This window comes from Mobula birostris, chromosome 11 (genome assembly GCF_030028105.1).
Source record: "Mobula birostris isolate sMobBir1 chromosome 11, sMobBir1.hap1, whole genome shotgun sequence".
Taxonomy (NCBI): domain Eukaryota; kingdom Metazoa; phylum Chordata; class Chondrichthyes; order Myliobatiformes; family Myliobatidae; genus Mobula; species Mobula birostris.
The window spans coordinates 63,473,282-63,495,185 of record NC_092380.1 but is presented as its reverse complement, the minus strand read 5'-3'; the positions used below and the strand labels follow the sequence as shown (position 1 = coordinate 63,495,185).

General features: G+C 41.3%; 1 protein-coding gene and 1 long non-coding RNA gene across 2 annotated transcripts in view; one reads left to right on the top strand and one right to left on the bottom strand.

Annotated features, from left to right (window-relative positions):
• LOC140205518 (uncharacterized) overlaps nucleotides 1-21,904 on the bottom strand; it is a 49,864-nt gene that overhangs the window by 8,633 nt on the left and 19,327 nt on the right. Inside the window, exons 8-13 of the mRNA XM_072273140.1 lie at nucleotides 17,429-17,543; nucleotides 14,599-14,733; nucleotides 12,249-12,349; nucleotides 9,809-9,920; nucleotides 9,273-9,386; nucleotides 3,115-3,296 (exon numbers count right to left, since the gene is read on the bottom strand). Of these exons, the coding sequence (XP_072129241.1) occupies nucleotides 3,115-3,296; nucleotides 9,273-9,386; nucleotides 9,809-9,920; nucleotides 12,249-12,349; nucleotides 14,599-14,733; nucleotides 17,429-17,543 (759 nt within the window). The remainder of the gene's footprint in view (nucleotides 1-3,114; nucleotides 3,297-9,272; nucleotides 9,387-9,808; nucleotides 9,921-12,248; nucleotides 12,350-14,598; nucleotides 14,734-17,428; nucleotides 17,544-21,904) is intronic.
• LOC140205519 (uncharacterized) lies at nucleotides 7,108-20,747 on the top strand. Its single transcript, XR_011887863.1, has 3 exons — nucleotides 7,108-7,165; nucleotides 20,209-20,328; nucleotides 20,636-20,747. It is a non-coding gene; the product is annotated as an uncharacterized lncRNA (long non-coding RNA).

The following is a 21,904-nucleotide window of genomic DNA, read 5'->3' as shown; positions in this document are numbered from 1 at the left end:
CAAAAGTGCCATCACAACGTGTCACAACAGTGCCTCTATTTTCTGGGAAACTTACGCTGATTCAACATGTCATCTAAAACTTTGACAGACTTCTATAGATGCACAATGGAGACCATCCCAACTATCATAGCATGGTATTGAAACACCAATGCCCAGAAATTGAAAAAATCTACAGCCCAGTCCATCAAAGGCAAAACATTCCCCACTATTTGACACATTTACAAGGAGCACTGCCAGAAGAAAGCAGCGTTCATCAAGAACCCCACCAACCAGGCCATTGTCTCTTCCACTATCATACAGGAGGTAGAAAAGCCTAGGCCCCATATTACCAGGGCCAGGAACAGTTATTACACTTCAACCATCTGAACCAGGTGGATAACTTCACTCACTGCAATACTGAACTAATTCCACAACCTACAGGATCACTTAGGGATTCCGTAACTTGTGTTCTTATTATTATTTATATCATTTTATTTGCACAAAATGTTTTCATTTGCACATTGATTGCAAGTCTTTATATACAGTTTTTCAAATTATATTGCATTTTATTTTCTTGGAAATGCTTGCAAGAAAGTGAATCATGTATACTTCGATTATAAATTTACTTTGTTTTTGACTTCATCTGCTGGTAGTATTTAAATTAATGTGTTGGTGTAATGTTTTTGGACCAATAATAGTTCCTAATTTTTAAAAAAAAATATAAATAGACACTCCAAAAATCTTGTTTTAAGAATTACAATGGGATTTTAGTTCAGGCCAGTTTCTAAAGTTATACCCAGCTATACTCCAATCATATACAATTATGTTAAGAGTTCAATAATCCACAAAGGATTTGTTAATCCTAATGACTCATCAGGATCACCAGGTGACAGTTCCTGTGCTTCCTGGAAAATGTATTATTCTGTATAACATGTTAAAAAAAAACAACAAACACAGGCACCAAAAGTGTTTGAATATTAACAGAACAACATCCATTAGGCTGGAAAACCAGCACAAAGTTCCATGCATACCAGATTAGCAAGAGTTTTTAAACTATCATTTGAATCAAATAGTAAACAGCTATAAAAATGCCCAATGTTTCACAAAGGGTACAGCATCAAAATCAATTCACATCAAAAATTTAAGCTAAATCTAGAATGGGCAAGCAATGCAAAGTCAAAATAAATTTTTTTCTCCCCACCAAACTCTGCAATTAACACGATGTTGATTTAGTATCATAAAAAGATCACTGTGGTTAAGATTGTAACAAACGTAGAAAATATCTATTCTACGTTAAAAATACACAGCTGTTTTCTATTCCACTGTTGTTTCAGACCTTTAACATCCTAAATTGGGAGTGACTCAAATGTTCTCCACAATATGGGTGTAACAAAACATGGATTTCTTTCTGAAGAAAGTAGAATAGTCAATTGGCAATTGCAATTGATTCAATCTAGGATCAAGTTTTTTTTAAACAGTGTGTTGTTTAAAGAAAACCTTCCCAAATAAATCCCACTTCCTTCACCACCATGTTGACTAGCCATGCCACCATTCAAGGTTCTGCAATTGTCTATTCTTTTGTTCTTCCAGTCATTATACTCCAAATACCTCACTTGCATTGTTGAATTTCATTTATAATCTCATTTTTCTGGATTGATTGCCATTTTTCTACTTAACCAACCAGATGTTTTGTACAAACTGCTTCATGACAACACCCTTAAAACATCTTACCAAGCTGCCTTTCATGCTAGATGTCATTCCCTTCATGTGGCGACTTGAAGTGCACACTGCACCCTAGCTGGAGGCTAATCAGTACTCATTTCTACGTCTCATCCAAAATAAAATATTCTGCTGGCCTCATAGATCTGTTTACAGAGCAGGTCAATGTACATGTATCCCAAGGCGTGGCTTCTCTTCACTTCAGCTATCGTATATTTTATTACGATGCAAAACTCACATTGCAAGACCTTTGCAGTCACTAAAAACATCTACTCCTCACTGAGCCAATTTTGGATTCATGTAATTTTCTTTTGGATATCGCCAACTTGACTATTCGATTGTCAGGTACTTTTTTAATACTCACATGGATTAAAGAATCCTTCCTGGTTCTCTCAAATAATAGTTTGACAACATTCACTTGAGTTCCTCAACTCCAAGATGCACTTCAATTTGTACTGTCCCTCAGCATTACACTAATAATTTACCCACCAACATTGTGCCAACTCAACCAGAGTAGAAGTTGGTCATTTTCTTTATTAATCTTTTTACTGATTTAAAAGGAACATAAATACAAACAAGAGGAGAATTATCTCAAATATATACACACATTATCAAAATCATACATAGTGTTAAGCTATTATATAATAAAAAAGAAAACAGCAATTCTCCTCTTATCAGTTCATGAAGAGGAAAGAAAAACCTTTGAATTTTAAATGAAAAAAGAACTATACAAAAAAAAACAAAAAAAAGGAGGGGACTGGGCAGTCCATTCTGAAGATACAACCAAAAAGAAAGACTTTCTGATCAAATCTAAAACTTTGAAAAAAATTGGAAGAGTTATGAATCAAATTAAATGAAAATATTGAAGGTCACCAGATTTGCTCAAATTTTAATTAAAGTTTAATTTTAAAATTTTATAATCTGACGCGCAGGCTTTAATATTAGTTGTAGTATATTAGTTGATTGGATTTATCCTTTTTTTGAATACATGGCTGCATATTTCAAATGGATTTAAGATGGCCGTCGTTAATTCAGTCTTAACTATTGTTAAACATAATATGAAAATATTTGGAATCTGTTTATTATATTCTTTGTTATGTCTTTTTGGTGGTGGTAACGTTTTACTTTGTCAGCAGGGGCTGCTATCTGGAGACAGGTTAAAGGTTATTAGAATAGCATGCTGTCTGCCTATTGGATGGTTTCTGGGTTTCGGGGGAGGGAGGGTGGATCTATTAGAATTGTGGTTTTTTTTTGACTGGGCAGTCCTGAGGGGTTTTTCTTTGTCAATCATCCTGCTTTTATTTCTGATCGAGCCATGCTTCACTCTTTCTTCCGAAGTTGGTCATTTTAGTGTTAAAACATTTCCATCAAAAGAAAAGGTGCAATGCAAGCTGCTATAAAAATACTACTACATACTTCACCAGGAAGTTATCTTGCTGCTTTCCTTCACACTTCTTGTCTGCAATCCAAAGTAGATCATGCTGTTCTCTCTTCAGCTCAGGTCTCTGAAGCTCTTGAAGCTTTTTGGCCTCTGCCGGTTTACACTGCCGCTGCAGCTCTCCCTCCTCCGTGTGCCGCGGCTCCTGCTGTTGTTCCTCCTGTTTGAACAAACACTAATTAAAGGCACTCTGACAGTTCTTGTCAGCTTTTCAAAATCTGAAGCAATTAATGCTGGACACCTGCAAAATTAAAGTGTTGACTAAGTATGGATCAAAAGATAAAAAAAAATCAAATCACCAAGTTCATTTACAAGTTGTTTAAAACATTGCTTAAGTAATCAGCATTTAAATTACAGTAAATGGAAATCTACAGCACCAATTTACTAATAGTTAAGATTGCCTGTAGATAATTTAAGCTGATGTGGGCAAGTATAATGCACCCCCAAGATGCAGCTAATTGCATGCTTGTGATAATCACCTATCATATTAGACATTCCCAACCTGGGGGAAGTCTCTGGCTGTTCACTCAGTCTATGCCTCTTATAATCTTGTACACCTCTATAAAGTTACGTCTCATCCTCCTTTGCCCTAGCTCACTCAACCTTTCCACACAAGACACGCTCTCTAATCCAGGTAGCATCCCAGCAAATCTTCTCTACACCCCCTCTAAAGCTTCTACATTCTTCCTACAATAAGGTGACCGGAACTAAATACACTATTCCAATTGTGGAATATCTAACCAGGCTATTATAGAGCTCCAATATTACCTCAGTTCTTGAACTCAATTCCCAGACTAATGAAGACCATCACACCAATTGCCTTCATAACAACCTTTCAACTTGAGCAGCAACTGAGGATGTGTAGCTACAAGTGCTACACATGCCCTTACACTTCCTCCCTTACCACCATTCAGGGCCCCAGACAGTCCTTCCAGGTGAGGCGACACCTCACCTGTGAGTCGGCTGGGTGATATACTGCGTCCGGTGCTCCCGATGTGGCCTTCTATATATGGCGAGACCCAACACAGACTGGGAGACCGCTTTGCTGAACACCTACGCTCTGCCCGCCAGAGAAAGCAGGATCTCGCAGTGGCCACACATTTTAATTCCACATCCCATTCCCATTCTGATATGTCTATCCACGGCCTCCTCTACTGTAAAGATGAAGCCACACTCAGGTTGGAGGAACAACACCTTATATTCCGTCTGGGTAGCCTCCAACCTGATGGCATGAACATTGACTTCTCTAACTTCCGCAAATGCCCCACCTCCCCCTCGTACCCCATCCGTTATTTATTTTTATACATTCTTTCTCTCGCTCTCCTTTTTCTCCCTCTGACTATACCCTTTGCCCATCCTCTGGGTTTCCCCCCCCCCCATCTTTCTAGCTGGACCTCGTGTCCCATAATCCTCTCATGTTCCCTTTGCCAATTACCTGTCCAGCTCTTGGCTCCATCCCTCCCCCTCCTATCTTCTCCTATCATTTTGGATCTTCCCCTCCCACTTTCAAATCTCTTACTAACTCTTCCTTCAGTTAGTCCTGACGAAGGGTCTCGGCCTGAAACGTCGACTGTACCTCTTCCTAGAGATGCTGCCTGGCCTGCTGCGTTCACCAGCAACTTTCCAGCATCTGCAGAATTCCTGTTGTTTGAGGATGTAGCTTGCTATTAACCTTATATTCTGCTTTCAAATGCAACTTTCCAAAGTAAATCACTTCATTTTTCTGGGTTGAACTCCATCTGCCACTTCTCAGCCCAGCTCTACATCCTGTCAATGTCTCATTGTAACAAACTTCTACACTATCCACAACCTTTGTGTCATCTGCAAACTTACCAAGGCACCCTTTCACTATTTTATCTAAATAATTATGGGGGGGGGGGGGGGGTTGAAAATCAAAAAGCAGGCATCCCAGAAGAGGTCCCTGCAGATCCTGACTAGTCATCGACCTCCAAGCAGAATATGATCCATCTACAACCATCCTCTTCCTTCTACAGCCAATTCTTTCCTTCAAAGCCAATTCTGAATCCACAAGCCAAATTCCCCATCCCATACCTCCAGACTTTCTGAATGAGCTTGCCACTGGGAACCTTATTAACGGTCTTAGTAAAATCTATATACACATCCTGTGCTCGTCCTTCGTCAATGTGCTTTGTGGCATCCTCAAAGAATTCAATCAGGTTCGTGAGATATGACCTACTCCTCACAAGCCATGCTGACTATCCCTAATCAGACTCTGCCTTTCCAAATGCTCATAAATCCCAAGCCTAAAAAAAAAACAATTTGCCCACCACTGATGCAAGACTAACTGGTCTACAATTCCCAGGTTTATCCTTACTCCCTTTTCTAGATGGACATTTTCCCCCAAAGGACAGACATTTGCCACCTCCAATTATCTTGTATCACTCCTTTGATTTTTGTGTCTTCACTGGCCAAAGTCCAAAGTGCAACAATCTCCTTCCTCCCTTTCAGTAATAACCTGGGATATATCCCATCCAGCCTAGGGACTTAACTATTCTTATGTTTTGCTAAGGTTCCAGCATATCCTTTCTTAAAATTGACAAGCTCTAGCACATCAGCTTGTTTTACAAACATCAAGGACCATCTCACTCACTAATGAATACTGAAGCAAAGTATTCATTAAGGACCTCCCCTACCTCCTCCAACTCCAGGCATGTTTCCTCTTCTATCTCCAATTGGCCCTACCCTCACTCTAGTCATCTTCCTATTCTTCACATGTTTAGAATGCCTTGACTTTTCTTAATCCTGCTCACCAAGGCCTTTGCATGCCCCTTTGTAGCTCTTTTAAGTCCATTCTTAAACCCTTCATACCTACCTTGCAACTTCCTAGAGCCCTCATTTCATCTCAAGAAAGTATTCCTATGATAGCTATGTAGGCAGTCCTAAATTATCTGCAACACACATCAAAGTTGCTGGTGAACGCAGCAGGCCAGGCAGCATCTCTAGGGAGAGGTACAGTCGACATTTCAGGCCGAGACCCTTCATCAGGAAATATATCCTAAATTATCTGTGGTTTTTAAATACATTTTTTTTTTTTTAAAAAGTGTTGCACTAAAGTGTCTACAAATACTCCTTTTGCATTTTGTATTCTCCTTTTGAAATAACTATAATTGAGGAAATTTACTAAGCCAACTGTTAAAGCAGGTTTAAAAGAACTCATTTTACTCTTTGAATTTGCCTTGACTAATTTTTGTGCATTATAGCCATCAATAAGAATCAGCTGTGATCTCAGTTTACATCCTCAAACTCTCCATAGAGTAAACACAGACATACAAAGGAGGCATACCAAGGTCAAAGTCAGAACAGAGAACAATACAGAACTACAGTAAGCCCTTTGGCCCATAATACTAATGACAAACTAGATTAATCCCACCTGCTTGCACAAAGTCCATGTCCTTCTAAATTCTGCTTGTTCATGCATTGTCCAAACATTCGCTTTTGGATCTGTTTTCATATAGCCCCAGACAGCACATTCTAGGTACCTGCTGTCTGAGTTTAAAATATCTTGCCTCAAATCTTCTTTTAAACTTTATCCTTTCATCTTAAACCCAAGCTATTTAGTATTTGACATTGCCATCCTGGGATAAAGACTCACTCGAGTATCAATGCTTCAGTTTTATACACTATTAGATTGCCCCTCGGCATTCAGAGAAACAACCCAAGTTTGCCCAATCTCTTCATCCAGGTGAACCTCTCCTGCACCCGGTCCAAAGCCTTCCTGTAATATGATACACAAGAACTGTTCATATGTGGCCAGTGTTATACAGTTACATAGGACTTCAAAGTTTACACACAGGCAAACAGAGGCAAGCATACAATTGTTGTGTTTGTTATTGAGGGATAGTGCAGAGCATACCAGGAAGCCAGCATGCAGGATATTCAGCTGATCTTTATCAATAACCCTGCTTGTACAGTATGTGAACTCCTCCCATGTGGGAGTTGCCAACAGTGGCATGGGAATAACACCATTAACTACCACTACATCTCCCCATCTTGAAAAAGGAAAACTAGGTACGTACTTGTCTATAGAACTGCATTGAAATTATAGTCACTGAGACTGAGCAATTCAGTTCACTTTACCCATAGCACGCAATTTGTGCTCCTTACCGAAACGAAAAATAATTGCTAACATTATAACAGTCTGCTTTTAATGGTCTCTTTGTTTCACTTGTTTCTTTTGTTTGAGCTGAGCTCTATGTCACCTCTTCGTAGTCTTTTGACTGCACCTTGTTTGTATCCTTTTGTTCAGCTTCAGCTATCCCTCACATTGTTTTTGTGCCAGAGTCCTGCCTGTTGCTGATGAACATTTACATTCTACCTGACCACAGAAACAGCTTCCTCCAGTGTGTGATTTGCCTGCAACTGAAGTCTGACAATAGACGATAGGTGCAGGAGAAGGCCATTCGGCCCTTCGAGCCAGCACCACCATTCACTGTGATCATGGCTGATCACTCACAATCAGTATCCAGTTCCTGCCTTATCCCCATAACCTTTGATTCCACTATCTTTAAGAGCTCTATCCATCTCTTTCTTGAAAGCATCCAGATACTTGGCCTCCACAGCCTTCTGGGGCAGAGCATTCCACATATCCACCACTCTCTGGGTGAAAAAGTTTTTCCTCAACTCCGTTCTAAATGGCCTAACCCCTTATTTTTAAACTGTGGCCTCTAGTTCTGGACTCACCCATCAGCGGAAACATGCTCCCTGCCTCCAGCGTGTCCAATCCCTTAATAATCTTATATGTTTCAATCAGATCCCCTCTTAGCCTTCTAAATTCGATTTCGAAGGTTTGTGTCTACCAGCCCAACAACAATCCTATCTCTAATGAGCTCAGCTTTCAGATTTCCATAAACACAGGCGTCTGACAGGGCATACAATACTGTGATTAAGTTATTTAGATTTTCATCTGGCTCCTGTTTTCAGGACTTGAACTTTTCCCCCTCCCATATCATATTTCATTTCCCTTTGAAATATTCTTTTAATTTGGCCTGCACTGGCTTGTGTTTTTTCCTGAGCGTCCATCAGTCCTAGTCCTCCCATGCAGTACATCAGCATGGTTACTTTATGCTCTTTTGAAGCCCAGGTGAGATTACTTACAACCCTAAACCCCTCAAAGTGTCTGGGCCTTCTCTCAATGTCCCTGGTTTAGAGAAATCAAATGTCTCAGGGGGGGCTTTATTAGGCAAGCAGATACTGCAGGTATTTGCTCCATTTTCCTGTTTGTTTATTTATTTGGACCATAAAAGTCTTTTGAGTTTCACTGACTTCTGACCTCTGCAGTGTCTGTGTCTCTGTGCACTTCCCTAGGCTAGAGGCTCACAGATTATTATAATACATCCACTTTTGGGTGTAGCTTGAAAGGTGTTGCCTGGCAACCCTGACCCTTTGCTAATTGCATGTACCTTAAGGCACAAGCTAACAAACTAGTATAAGCAGTTTAAAGTTTAATCTCTGGATATTTTTCATAGATATATTGAGTAATAACCTCCTTACTATACATTTCTTGTTGGGGTGCTCACTTGGTCTGTAGCACCAATCCATCGACGATCAACCACTTCTGACACAATGCTGTGTTCATTAGTGAGGGAGAGTGCTCTTCGCAAAATGAATCATCTCACACTTGACAGAATTAAACTCTGTTTGTCTTCCAAGTTATTATACTCTACTGTATTTTATGTCATCTGCAGGTTATGTGAAGTTAGAAAAATTAATTTGTTAATAAAGGGTATTCAATGCAATACCATCTGTAGCAATCAACAAGTCAGGAACATCCATGGAGTTGATATTTTGGGTTGAGACCCTTCAATACTGGAAAAGAGTGAGGGGATCCAGACTTTCTCTCCCACCTTCTCCACACCCCCCCCCCCCCAGGTTCTTACTTCATCATCCCTCCCCCATCTACCTTTCCCCTCATCTGGCCTAACCCATCACCTGCCAGGTTATACTCATCCCACACCACCACCCCCCCCCCCCCCCGCCAACCTTCTTGCTCTGGCTTCTACCAGCTTCTGCCCAGTCAACCACTTATTGCCTTCCATGGATGCTGCCCGACTTAGAGTTCCTCCAGCTTGTTCTACATTGCTCAAGATTTCCAGCATCTGCAGAATCTTGTGTTTACCATCTGTAGTAATCTCCGTTTTCTGTCTTCCTCTTGGCACTTTTGAGACTCTCCTTCTGTCTTCTTAAGAGTTAGTTTTTTTGCCCTCTCTTCAGAAAATTTCTCCTTGCGCACCTGCAATGATACAAGGCATGTTACACGAGGTGACCAAGATACAACAGAACACATCAGGGAGGTACAATATTTTGCTTTGAGCAGTTTCAATACACTGTATAGGTAGGAACATTGTCATATTTCATTAAGGACTTGATGGGTGAATGAACTGAGAATCAGTTCTCAGAGCAATCCTGTTAATCTCATTCCCCGCCTTTCCATCATATTACCCCATCCCCAGCAATAGTTTCCTTTTCTTACTAATAGAAACATAGAAAATAGGAGTAGGCCATTCGGCCCTTCGAGCCTGCACCGCCATTTATTATGATCATGGCTGATCATCCAACTCAGAACCCTGCACCAGCCTTCCCTCCCTACCCCCTGATCCCCGTAGCCACAAGGGCCATATCTAACTCCCTAATGCCTTTGGAATTGTACAATACCTTATTGTCAGTTTGCAAATGCTTTTGTTCAATTTTCTTTTTCTTTTTTCCCTCTTGCTGCTCAACTCTGGAACGAGCTTCTAAGACATGTTTCAGCCGTAGCTCTTGTTTTCTGAGGGAGAAAATATGAAATCATAGAACAGTACAGTACAGGAACAGGCCATTTGGCCCACAAAGCTTTGTAGAACCAGCTAAAAAGCAAAAACACCCAAACACTAATCCCTCCTACCTACATAATGTCTTCATCCCTCCATCTTCCTTATATCCATGTGCCTAACCAAATGTCTTTTAAAAGCTTTTAAATGTATTTGCCTCTACCACCAAACCGGGCAGTGTACTCCAGGCATCCACCACTAAGAAAAATAAACTTACCCCTCACGTCCCCTTTGACCTACCCCCCCCCACCTTCAATGCATGCCCTCTGTTTCTACCCTGGGGAAAAGGTACTCTGTCCACTTGATCTAAGCCTCTCATATCGTGCAAATTTCTATCAGATCTCCCCTCAGCCTCCACCATTTCAGAAGAAAACAACCTAAGTTTATCCAGTCTCTCATGATAGCACACACCCTCTAAACCAAGCAACATCCTGGTAAACCTCTTCTGCACCCTCTCCAAAGCCTCCACATCCTTCTAAGAGTGGGGTGACCAGAACTGTATGCAACACTGAAGATGTAGCCTAGCCAAGGTTTTATAAAGTTGCAACTCAACCTCTGGACATTTGCACTCAATGCCTCAACTAATCAAAGCAAGCGTCCCATAAGCCTTCTTAACCACCCGATTGACCTGTGAAGCCGCCTACAAGGAGTTACGAACTTGGATCACATGATCTCTGCTCAGCAATACTGTTCAGGATCTTGCCCTTAATGTACCGTCTCCTTGCATTTGCTCTACCAAGGTGCAACACCTCAACATTTATCCGGGTTAAATTCCTTCTGCAATTTCTCTGCCCCTATCTGCAACTCATCTATAATCACGTTGTATTCTTTGTCAGTCTTCTACACTATCCATAACACTGCCAATCTTGGCATCATTCACAAACTTAGTCTACGTTTTCATCCAGGTCATTTATGTACATCACAAACAGCAGATCCCTGTAGAATACCAGTGATTACAGACCACCAGCTTGAGCAAGTCCCTTCAACCACCACCCTGTCTTCTATGTGCAAACCCATTCTGAATGCAAACAATTTGCTACAGACCCCATGCATCTTAATCTTCTGGATTAGCCTCTACGAGGGACTTTGTTAAACACCTTACTAAAAATCCATGTAGACAACATCCACTGCTCTACCTTCAATCTCTCTTGACACCTTCAAAAAAAACTTCCAAGTTGGTAAGACATGACGTGCCCCACACAAAGCCATCTGGTTCTCTCCAATTAGGCCACAGCTTTTTCCAAATGCTAATATCTTTATCCAAGAATTTTCTCCAGCAATTTCCCTACCAGTAACGCGAAACTCACTGGTCTATGGTTCCCCGTATTTACCCCTTGTTCCCTTCTTAAATAGAAGTACAACATTAGCCACTCACTAGTCCTCCAGGACCTCTCCTGTCCTGAAGACATGAAGAAAATGGTCAAGGACCCAGCAATCTCGTCTCTCACCTCCTTCAATAACCTGTGGTAAATCTCATCAACTGCTGGAGACTTTTCACCTTAATACTCCTTACTAGGCCCAACACTTCCTCCTTCTTGACCTCTAAACATCTTAATGTATTCATACACAGCACTAATATCCTGGTCGTACTTCGAACTTTGCAGAAAAGGCCGGCTGGTGGCGCAATGACATCAGCACTGGACCCGGGAACCTCCGCTCCCGGGTTCAAACCCAGTCGGATCTGCTCCTGAGTACGCTTTCCATCCGTGCCGGGTTGAGTGTCGAGATCGCAACTCGACCTCAAAATAAAAAAGGGAAAAATACTGCGTAATGTTTGTGTGAGGAGTGGCACACCACAGTCTCTCTCTCACTCCACACCTTATAAAGGCATTAAAAAAAAAAGACATCGTCCCGCCAACATCGTGCACGCATGGACGCACACACGCAGATGCACACAGACGCACATGCCAAAAAAAACTTGGCAGAAAAAAAAAAGATGCAGTCATCCAATAATAATTCATACTTTAACTTAAATACAAACAAAATCTTGTGGAATTCCACAAGCAAAAGATAGAAAGCAATTCTAGCATGAAATGTGATTCAATGGTTTGTTTCAAAGAGAATTAGCAAAAAAAAGTATCAAAATTTCACTTGTAATTGCATCATAGCTGTAACTCTAACTGGCAGGGCAAGGGGGAGATTTCTGAGGCAAGCAGCAACGGAAGATAAACTGGCAATAGTCATGACAAGTAATTAGAATCATTACCTAGCAGTTTTATCAGAATGTATTCTAATGCAGAGCTAGCTCAGAATGGAAAACTGCAATCAAATCTGAATGTGCTTACTTTTTAAACTCTCCCAATTTGTGTTTTTTCTCTTCCTCCAGTTTGTGTATTCTTTTTCCCTCTTGCTCTTGTTTCTTAAGGTTTGCCATATGGATCACCTCCTAAATTATACAACCGCACAATTATAAACTGAATACTATAAACTAGACAGATTTTTCCTCATGTACAATTAATTACCATTGTGAGTGCACATTTAATCACAGTGCCAGCATCAATTCTCCTCACAGTAAAACCAAATCAGTTATCAATCCAAATGTTACCTCTTGAACTAATTGAATATTTTTTAAATGGCTTGGGCACTTCCAATTATTACATTGTGGAAATCGTGTTTTGGAAAATGGCACAAATGTATGAAGTATTTACATGTGAATACTTTCAATAGTGTAAAGCTGGGATTCATCTGTTTTTAAGCTACTTTCAATATTCAGCTGTTGCTTTTCATTTACATAGGACTCCTTTAGTTCCAGGCTCACAAAGAAAAAAAAAATCAGAAATGCCAAGATGTTACAAGAATACTGTAAGCCTAATCATATCAGCCCTCAAAGAGGATCTTTACATATAGTTTTTTTGCATGTATACACTGGCATTTTTTAAAGTTATTAAATGACTACAAAGATTCTGCAGATGTGGGAAATCCAGAGTAGTACACACAAAATGCTCGAGGAACTCGGGTCAGGCAGCATCTACAGAAATGAATAAACAGTCGATGTCTTGGGCTGAGACCAGGACTGGAAAGGAAGGGGGAAGGAGCACAAGCTGAAAAATGAATGGGAAAGCCACGTGGGTGCAGGAGGGGAAGGGAAGTGATAGGTAGAAAAGGCAAGGGCTGAAGGAGGAATCTGATGGGGGGGGGGGGGAAGGAAGGGAGAACAACCGCCAGAGGGGTACGATAAGCAGGTGAGGAGAAGAGAAGATGGGGTGGGGAGAAGAGAGAGAGAGAGAGCTACAAGTTACAGGAAATTAAGAAAATCAATATTCATGCCATCAGGTAGGAGGCTACCCAGTTGACATGAGGCATTATTCCTCCATCCTGAATAGCCTCATCATGGCAGCAGAGGCAGCCATGGAATAATATATTGGAGTGGGAATAGAGTGTAATAAAAATGATTGGCCACTGGGAAATCCTCCCTATTGCAGATGGAGCAAAGGTGCTCAACAAAGCAGTCCCCCCCAATCTACTTCAGGTCTCACCAACGTAGAGGTGGCAGCACCGGGAACACTGGATACAGTAGACAGAACTGCAAGTGAAGTGCTACCTCACCTGGAAGGCCTAGTTGAGGTCTTAATGGTGGTGAGGGAGGTGGCACATGGGCAAACGTAGCACTTGTTCCACTTGCAGTGTCAGGAAGGAGATCAGTGGGCAGAGACAAATGGACAGGGGAAAAAGAAAGTCAGAGAGAGCCATCCCTGCAGAAAGTGGAGAATGGGGGAGGCACTACAGGAGGTAAAGATGTGTGTGGTGGTGGGATCCTGTTGTAGACTGGAAGTTGCAGACAATGATATGCTGGATGCAGAGGCTCGTGGGATGGTAGTCAAGAACAAGTGGGATAAGAACTCTACTCCAGTTAAGGTAGCGGGAAAATGGTGTGAGGGCAGATGTCTGGGAAGTAGACGAGATGTGGGTGAGGGCAGCATCAATGGTGGAGGAAGGGAAAACATGTTCTTTGAAGGAGGACGACATCTCAGATGTTTTCAGAAGCAAAGCCTCTGCGTGAGAACAGATGCAGAGTAGACAAAAGGCACTGAAAGGGAAATAATGTTTTTACAAGTTATAGGGTGGGAAGAGGTAGCTGTGGGAGTCGGTAGGTTTATAAAAGATTTCAATAAACACGGTGGAGATATGTCGCTACCGCATGAGGTAGAAGGTGTTCCTTCCCTTCACTAGCCCGTGGATCACTCTTGCACAAGGTGTAGCACCTGCTTAGTCCCCTGATCAGGGTCATGTGGAGCCTTTGGAGCAGGTGTGGATGGTCACATGATATGCACCAGCTGCTCACAAGTCCTAGTTATGCAACCACTGACGCCAATCTCTGAAGAGTATTGATAATGACTAGTATCACCTGGGCAGTGTCTTTACAAGTCAGAAGGCAATGGCAAAAATCACTTCTATAGAAAAATTTGCTAAGAACAATCCTGATCATAGACCATGACCACCCACATCTTTCAACATGGCACATAATGATGATCAATAGACAGAAATAAAGACAATACAAAGTATTGGTACATACAGACCAACATTAAAAAAAATTCACCAGCAGCAAGTGACAAATCCAGCTGAGATTATTAGGCTGTACTCTTTCAGGCCTATTTGTGAGAATGAAACTATTAAGGCAGTACAAACATACAGTACCTTGGCATCAACTTTCACCGGAGTCTTGCGCAAAATAAAGGACTTCACCAGTGAACGGCCAACAGAAACATGAGTCTTGAATAACTGATTGTTCTGAACTGCATGAAAAAATTTTGTGTGCTTTGATTGAACCACCTACAGAAGCAAAAAAACCATTTGGGTTAATTCATAGGACATGGGTGTTGAGGAACCAGAAAATATTTTAAGAATCAACTGTCTAAAGCTGTTCAAAAAAAATAAGCGATTAGTTTTGAAAACAATAAGGCATCTTGAACCAATAAAATTGTATTTTTGAAGCACAAGAGTATTTATTCAAACACTGCTAATTGTAAAGTTTCCAAGTACAGCATAAATTCAATACAAACTAAATAATAAGAGTATAAATTCTATAAATCAATAGAGTTTACACCATTCGGTATAATGTTCCTGAAATGCAACTTCTTCATATTAGCAACTGTGACTAATTTCCATCACAAAAAGTAATGAAGGCAAGAGTTAAAAAGTGAATTTCAATAGGGTATGAAAGGAAACAAAGCAATAGATTTTAGTCCACCCCAAAAAAAAGTTAATTGAAAGAAAAGCAAATAAACTGTACTCAATTTGTCTTACTTATTAAATTGCCATAAGAACATAGATTGAGAATTATTAATGGGAATAGGCGCAGATTTAAAGCACAAAAAAGGTGCGCATCCTAACCAATGAAAGGATATAAAAAGCTAATCCGAAAGAACATTTCAAACAGTTGCTGAATGAAGATTAAGTTAATGGAACAGGAACGTTCAAGGAGGGAGGAGAAGATGGTGACGCAGCGCGCACGGCCGTCCCGAATGATATCGATATGTGTTAACTAGGGGCCATGCACAATCCTGATTTGAAGAAGACAGCCGTGAGAAGCACGGAGGAACATCTAGAGAAACTTCTGAAATGCCTGCTTCGCTGCCGCTGCGCGATTGAGAATCTCCGGAGGGGAAGGCCCCAAATCCTTGGCTTTGCTTATTGCCTGTTGCCGGGGCCAGGGTCGAAGCGCTCGGCAGAGATGGTGCTTGGTGCCAGAGAGCTGGTCGGAGGCTCGGAATTTTTGGACGGACTCTGAGTCAGACTGTGGTCGGATGCTTCATCAGCAAATTTGCGGCGCTGGAAGTTCACCATCTGCGTGAGATGGGACTTTCGAGAGACTCTGTGACTTTACCGTGCCCATGGTCTGTTCTTATCAAATTATGGTATTGCTTTGCACTGTTGTAACTATATGTTATAATTATGTGCTTTTTGTCAGTTTTTCAGTCAGTTTGTCATGTGTTTCTGTGATATCATTCTGGAAAAACATTGCATCATTTCTTAATGCATGCATTACTAAATGACAATAAAAGAGGACTGCATATCCTCAATCTAATCAATAACTAATTATTCTGAACTGCATGCATTTTGTGCATTTTTTGGTTGAATCATCTAGAAAACCACCTTGGGCACCACGGTGGCGTGGCAATTAGCATGACTCTATTACAGTTCAGGATTTTCCAGAGTTCAGAGATCAATTCTGTAGAGAGTCTGTACACCCTCCCCGTGGGATGTGTGGGTTTTCCCTAGAGCTCTGGTTTTCTCCCACAGTCTAAAGACGTATTGGCTAGGTTAATTGGTCATTGTAAATTGTCCCGTGATTAGGTTAGGGTTAAATGATTGGTTGCTGGTGTGGCATGGCTCGAAGGATCAGCTCTGTGCTGTACTACCAAATAAAGATGTGCCAATTTGCGTGCCAAGTGTGGATATAGTTAACACACCTGTGCTGTACATGGAATAAAATTCATTCCCAACTTTAAAACGATTCCAATTTTAGACAAAGCTACCAATTGTCTTTAGAAGTGTTTACTAGAATGAAAATAATTTCCCCTTATGAAACTATTTAGTAATGCCACAAAATACATTGGTCTTTTCATAATTGCTGAAATTATAAATATAAAATTTGAAACAAAAAAGGTACATTAAAAAGGGAAGAAATGGGTAAACTATTCTGCTGTAGAAGTGGTATAAAATAAATAGACAAATTTTGTTGTATTCTTCTGACTTTTAATGGTGGTTGGCAGCCCAACTTAAGGTGCTTTACTGCCACCAACTGGACTGGAGTGCAGTGTAGGAGAGTTGGGAAATAAAACCCCTTCTAGTTCTTTACCAAATGAAAACTAAATTACCTCAGAGCCCTATGGATTGCAAATAATGAAATATTACAAATTAATTTTTCTTAAATCACTTCCATTACTTTACACCCCAAAACCCCCAAAGCTACTCGTGCAGCCTGCATTTGCTTTCTTTCGACCTTATGCGCTTCACAATGACCTGTTTCATAATGACAATAACACCTACACACCCCAGTGATATTTTCCAACAAGATACAAGCAATAATTAAGCATAGTATGCCCAATTCTAAGTCAATACAATTTCTCCCCTTCTCCCATCAATCAGTTTTGTGTTCTGTAAATGCATCCTCCTTATGCTCATTATCCCCAAGTCTTGCCATAATCCCTCCAATTCCTAGCTCCATCAACCCCTTAGCTTCTGATTTGCTAAGTAGAAGGTCTACATCCACAGATGAACTCTCAGCAGCTTTTTTGGCCAAAGAATCAACCTGCTTATTCACCTCAACACCTCCATGTATAGGAACCATATTCTGAAAACAAGGGAAAATCTATACACAAGTAAATGTGACCATTGTTTACTGGCAAGTACAAGATGAATAAATGAAAAAAATTCTTCTGTTCCACTCATTTTCAATTGGAAAGTTTTACAAAGAAACCTTGAAATAACTTGGATATTATGGAAAATCATGTTCAAGAATTACCTTACTGGCAGAAATAGGTGGTGAAGCGGTTCCTCTCAATAAAAGGTCCTCACTGCTCAATACCCCAGGATCACTAGATACATTTTCCACTCCATGTTTGCAACTATTCTTACACCTGAGACAAAGCAACACAAGCAGCCAATAAAGTTTTGAATTGGATAATCAACAAGATTCCGTATCAAATGTTTTCCATACCCATGCCTTAGTCCGCATTAGTTTAAAATCATATTCTTTCCTTCAAAGGTATTTAAATATTGGTCTTGTTGCCACAACCAAAGAATAAAGTTTTAATTTTACAGCAGTAGCTTTGATACTTTTCAGGATGTACAACACTGGATATACAAGCATTGATAGACAGAGACTGATTAGGGATAATCAACATAACTTTGTGCTTGGCAACTCATGTCTAACCAATTTTATGCAATTTTGAAGAAGTTACTAATAAAGTTGATGAAGGCAAGGCGGAGAATAGTGTTTATGTGGACTTCTGCAAGGCCTTTGACAAGGCCCTGTATGGGAAGCTGGCCAAGGTTGCTTGGCATTCAAGATGAGGTAGTAAATTAGACTAGACACCAGCTTTGCAGAAGAAGCCAGAGTGTGGTAATAAATGGTTGCCTCTGACAGGAAGTCTGTGATTAATGGTGTGCCACAGGAACCAGTGCTGGCTTCATTGTTATCTGTCATCTATACCAACAATCTAGATGATAACGTAGTAAACTGGATCAGCAAATTTGCAGATGACACCAAGATTGAAGGCATAATGGACATCAAGGCAGGCTATGAAAACTTGCAGTGGGATCTGGACCAGCTTTAAAAGTGGCCTGCATTGCACATAAGTGGGAAAACCAGGGTAGGACTCGAATGGTGAGCAGTATAGGTGAGAAGTACAATAGAACAGATCTGAGAACACAAATCCACAATTCCTTCAAAATGGCTTCACAGGTAGATGGGATGGTAAAGAGTTTTTGACACATTGGCCTTCATAATTTAAAATATTGAGTACAGGAGTTAGGATGTTGTGTAGAAGTGGTCAAGATATTGGTGAGGCCAATTTGGAGAATTGTGTGCAGTTCTGGTCACCCACCTACAGGAAAGCTGTAAATAAGATTGTAAGAGTGCAGAGAATATTTACAAAGATGCTGCCAAGACTTTAGAACCTTAGTTATAGGGAGAGTTTGAATGGTTTAGGACTTTATCAAATCTCTCCTCTTTCTTCTATGTTCTAGGGAATAGAGGTATACAAAATTATGAGGGGTATAGATAGGCTAAATGCAAGGTTTTTCCCCCTACTGAGGTTGGGCAAGACTAAAACTCGACTTCAAGGGTGAAAGGTGAAATGTTTAAGGTGAACCTGAGGGGGTACTTCTTCAGTCAGAGGGTGGGGAAAGTGTAGAATGAGCTTCTAGTGCAAGTGGTGGATGTGGGTCTGATTTTGACATTTAAGAGGAATTTGGATAGGTACATAGATGGGAGGGGTATGGAGGGTTATGGTCCACGTGCAGGAACTGGGCAGTTTAAATGTTTCTGCAAAGACTAGATGGGCTGAAGGCCTGTTTCTCTGCTGTAGTGTTCTATCACTTTTTAAAAAAAAAAAAATAGGCATCCGTTAGTCTCATGAGACATGGATTTGTGCCTTGGAAGGTTTCCAGGGTGCGGGCCTGGGCAAGGTCAGTTCCCCATGCTGCAAGTCTCCCCTCTCCACGCCAACAATGTTGTCCAAGGGAAGGGCATTAGGACCCATACAGCTTGGCACCGGTGTCGTCACAGAGCAATGTGTGGTTAAGTGCCTTGCTCAAGGACACACACGCTGTCTCAGCCAAGGCTCGAACTAGCGACCTTCAAATCACTAGACGAATGGGTTAACCAGATGGCCAAGCGCCAACACTGTTCTATCACTATTACACAATTAAATGAAGGGAGTGGGGGGGGGGGTGGGAATTATACTCTAATACAACAAGTTTTACACAGACATTTTAAAAGACTGGTCTCAATTAAATCAAAACTTTGTGCCCCTTACCTCTTATCAGACAATAAAGGTACTGTTTTCTATAATACAATGATTATCCACAACCTCAAAAATTGTGAAAAATCATTTATGGGGAAAATAGATTCTTCGACATCAAAAATAACTTTTGATACAACCATAGCTGCATTTTTGTCTGATCTTTTTTCACTTCACGATGCAGAACAGATAAAAACCAACAAGGATGCTGCTACAATAAAGATACCGAGTGACCTGAAGTGCTTTACAAAGAGCACCTTGGTTCAGCTCAACTGCCAGCCAATTTATAACTTTACTTTGTGAAACTTTAAAATGGCTGGCAGATGACCAAAACCGAACTGATAAGGCTGGTTTTAAAGGCAGCAGAATTTGGGAAAGAGGGAATTTCAGAACTTTAAACTTGGCAGCTGAATGATGAAGTGAAGCAATTTGGGATGATTAAGAGGCAGAAATGGAAAAGGTGAGGAGACAAGGTAGCAGAATGACAAAGCTAGTAGATCAGTGCCTTTCGGAGACCTGGGTTCAGGTGCAATCATAGGTGCCATGTTAAGTGTGCACTTTTTTCCCCGTAATCACGGGTTTACTTGTAGTTGTGTAGTACAGAAACAGTCTTTCAGTCCAACTTGTCCATCCCAACCACAATGTCTATCTGACCTAGTCACAATTGCCTGGGTTTGGCATATACCCCTTTAAATCCCTCTCATAGGCAGGAGAAGATGGCAGCAAGACACGTGCGCGCAGCTCTCCGGTGAAAAACGATATCGTTTCTGTTAAATAGGGGCCATGGACAATTCTGATTTGATGAAGACAGATGTGAGAAGCAGAGGAACATCTGGAGAAATTTCTGAAATGCCCGGTTCGCTGCCGCTGCTACTGTGCGATCGAGGATCTCCGAAGGGTAGGCCCCAAAATCCCCGGCTTTGTCTGCTGCTGGCGACCGAGGCTGAGGTCGAAACGTTCAGACAGACATGGTGCTCGGTACTCGGTGTCGGGGGCTGATCAGAGCTCGAAGTTTTTGGACGACTCAGAGTCGGACTGTGGTCGGGCGTGGCAGGGAGAGTTTTCTTCCTTCTCCCGTCTGCGTGAGATGTGGGACTTTCGAGAGACTTTGAACTTTTTTTTACTGTGTCATGGCCTGTTCTTCATCAAGTTATGGTATTGTTGCACTGTTGTAACTATATGTTATAATTATGTGGTTTTGTTAGTTTTTCAGACTTGGTCTGTCCGAGGGTCCCGAAAGACCTGCTGTACGAGGAACTGGCCTCCGGCAAGAGAGCACAAGGGCGGACCCATCTTTGTTTCAAAGACGTTTGCAAGAGAGACATGAAGTCACTGAAAATGAACTTTGAGAGGTGGGAGAACATCGCAAGCGATCGCTCTCACTGGAGGCTGGAACTACGCAGAGGTCTAAAAAGAGAAGAGAAGCTGAGGCGTGCTGCTGAAGAAAAGTACACTCCTGGGAAAAACAGCACCAAGACAACGCGGGAGGACAGCGCCTTCAAGTGCAGTCGCTGCAGCCGAGACTGTCACTCCCGTGTGGGACTCTACAGCCACAACAGACGCTGCTCTAACACAGACTGAAGCAAGACTTTCCAGGCACAGATCCATAGTCTCACGAGACTAACAGATGCCACCAAACTAAATAACAATAAACGAGGACTGCATGTCCTCAATCTAATCTAAAAATGCATCAAATCCATATACGTGTTTAAGAGTCTTTTAAATATTGCAATTGTACTCAACTCTACCACTTCTGGTAGCCAATTCCACATTCCCATCACCCTGTGTGAAAAAGGTCATCCTTCGCTGTCCTATAAAATTCTCCCCTCACCCTAAATACTTTATAGCTTTAGAATACCCTACCCTGGGGATAAAAACTGGCTGTTCCACCCATCTTTGACCTTCATTATGTTATATACCCCTACAAGGTCATTCCTCAAACTCATGCTCTGTTGGCTGGGGGAATCTCAGCTTTTCCTTGTAACGCAAGCCTTTGAGTCCCAGTAACAACCTTGTTAATATTTCTGCATACTTTTCAGCATAATGGCATCCTTATTTTAGCTTGGCAATGAGAGCTGCACACAGTACTCCAGGTGCAATCTCAGTGACCTGTACATTTGCCACACAAGATCCTACACCAGTACTCAATACTCTGATGAAAGCAAGCATGCCAAACATCCTTCAACACCCTGTCTACCTGTGTTGTCACTTTCAGGGAACTACTGTAGATACCTGCACCCCAAGATCTCAGTTGTACAAAACTCTCCATGATCCTGCCATTTATTGTGGCAGACCCACTAGCTTCATTACCAAAATGCAACACTGAACATTTGTCCAAATCCCATCTGCCATTCATTGGGCCATTTTCCAAGATGAGCTAGATCCTGCTGTAATCTGAGATAATCTTCATTGCTTTCCACTATAATCAAGTTTGGTGACATCTGCAATCTGACTAACCATAGTTTCCTCCTGCA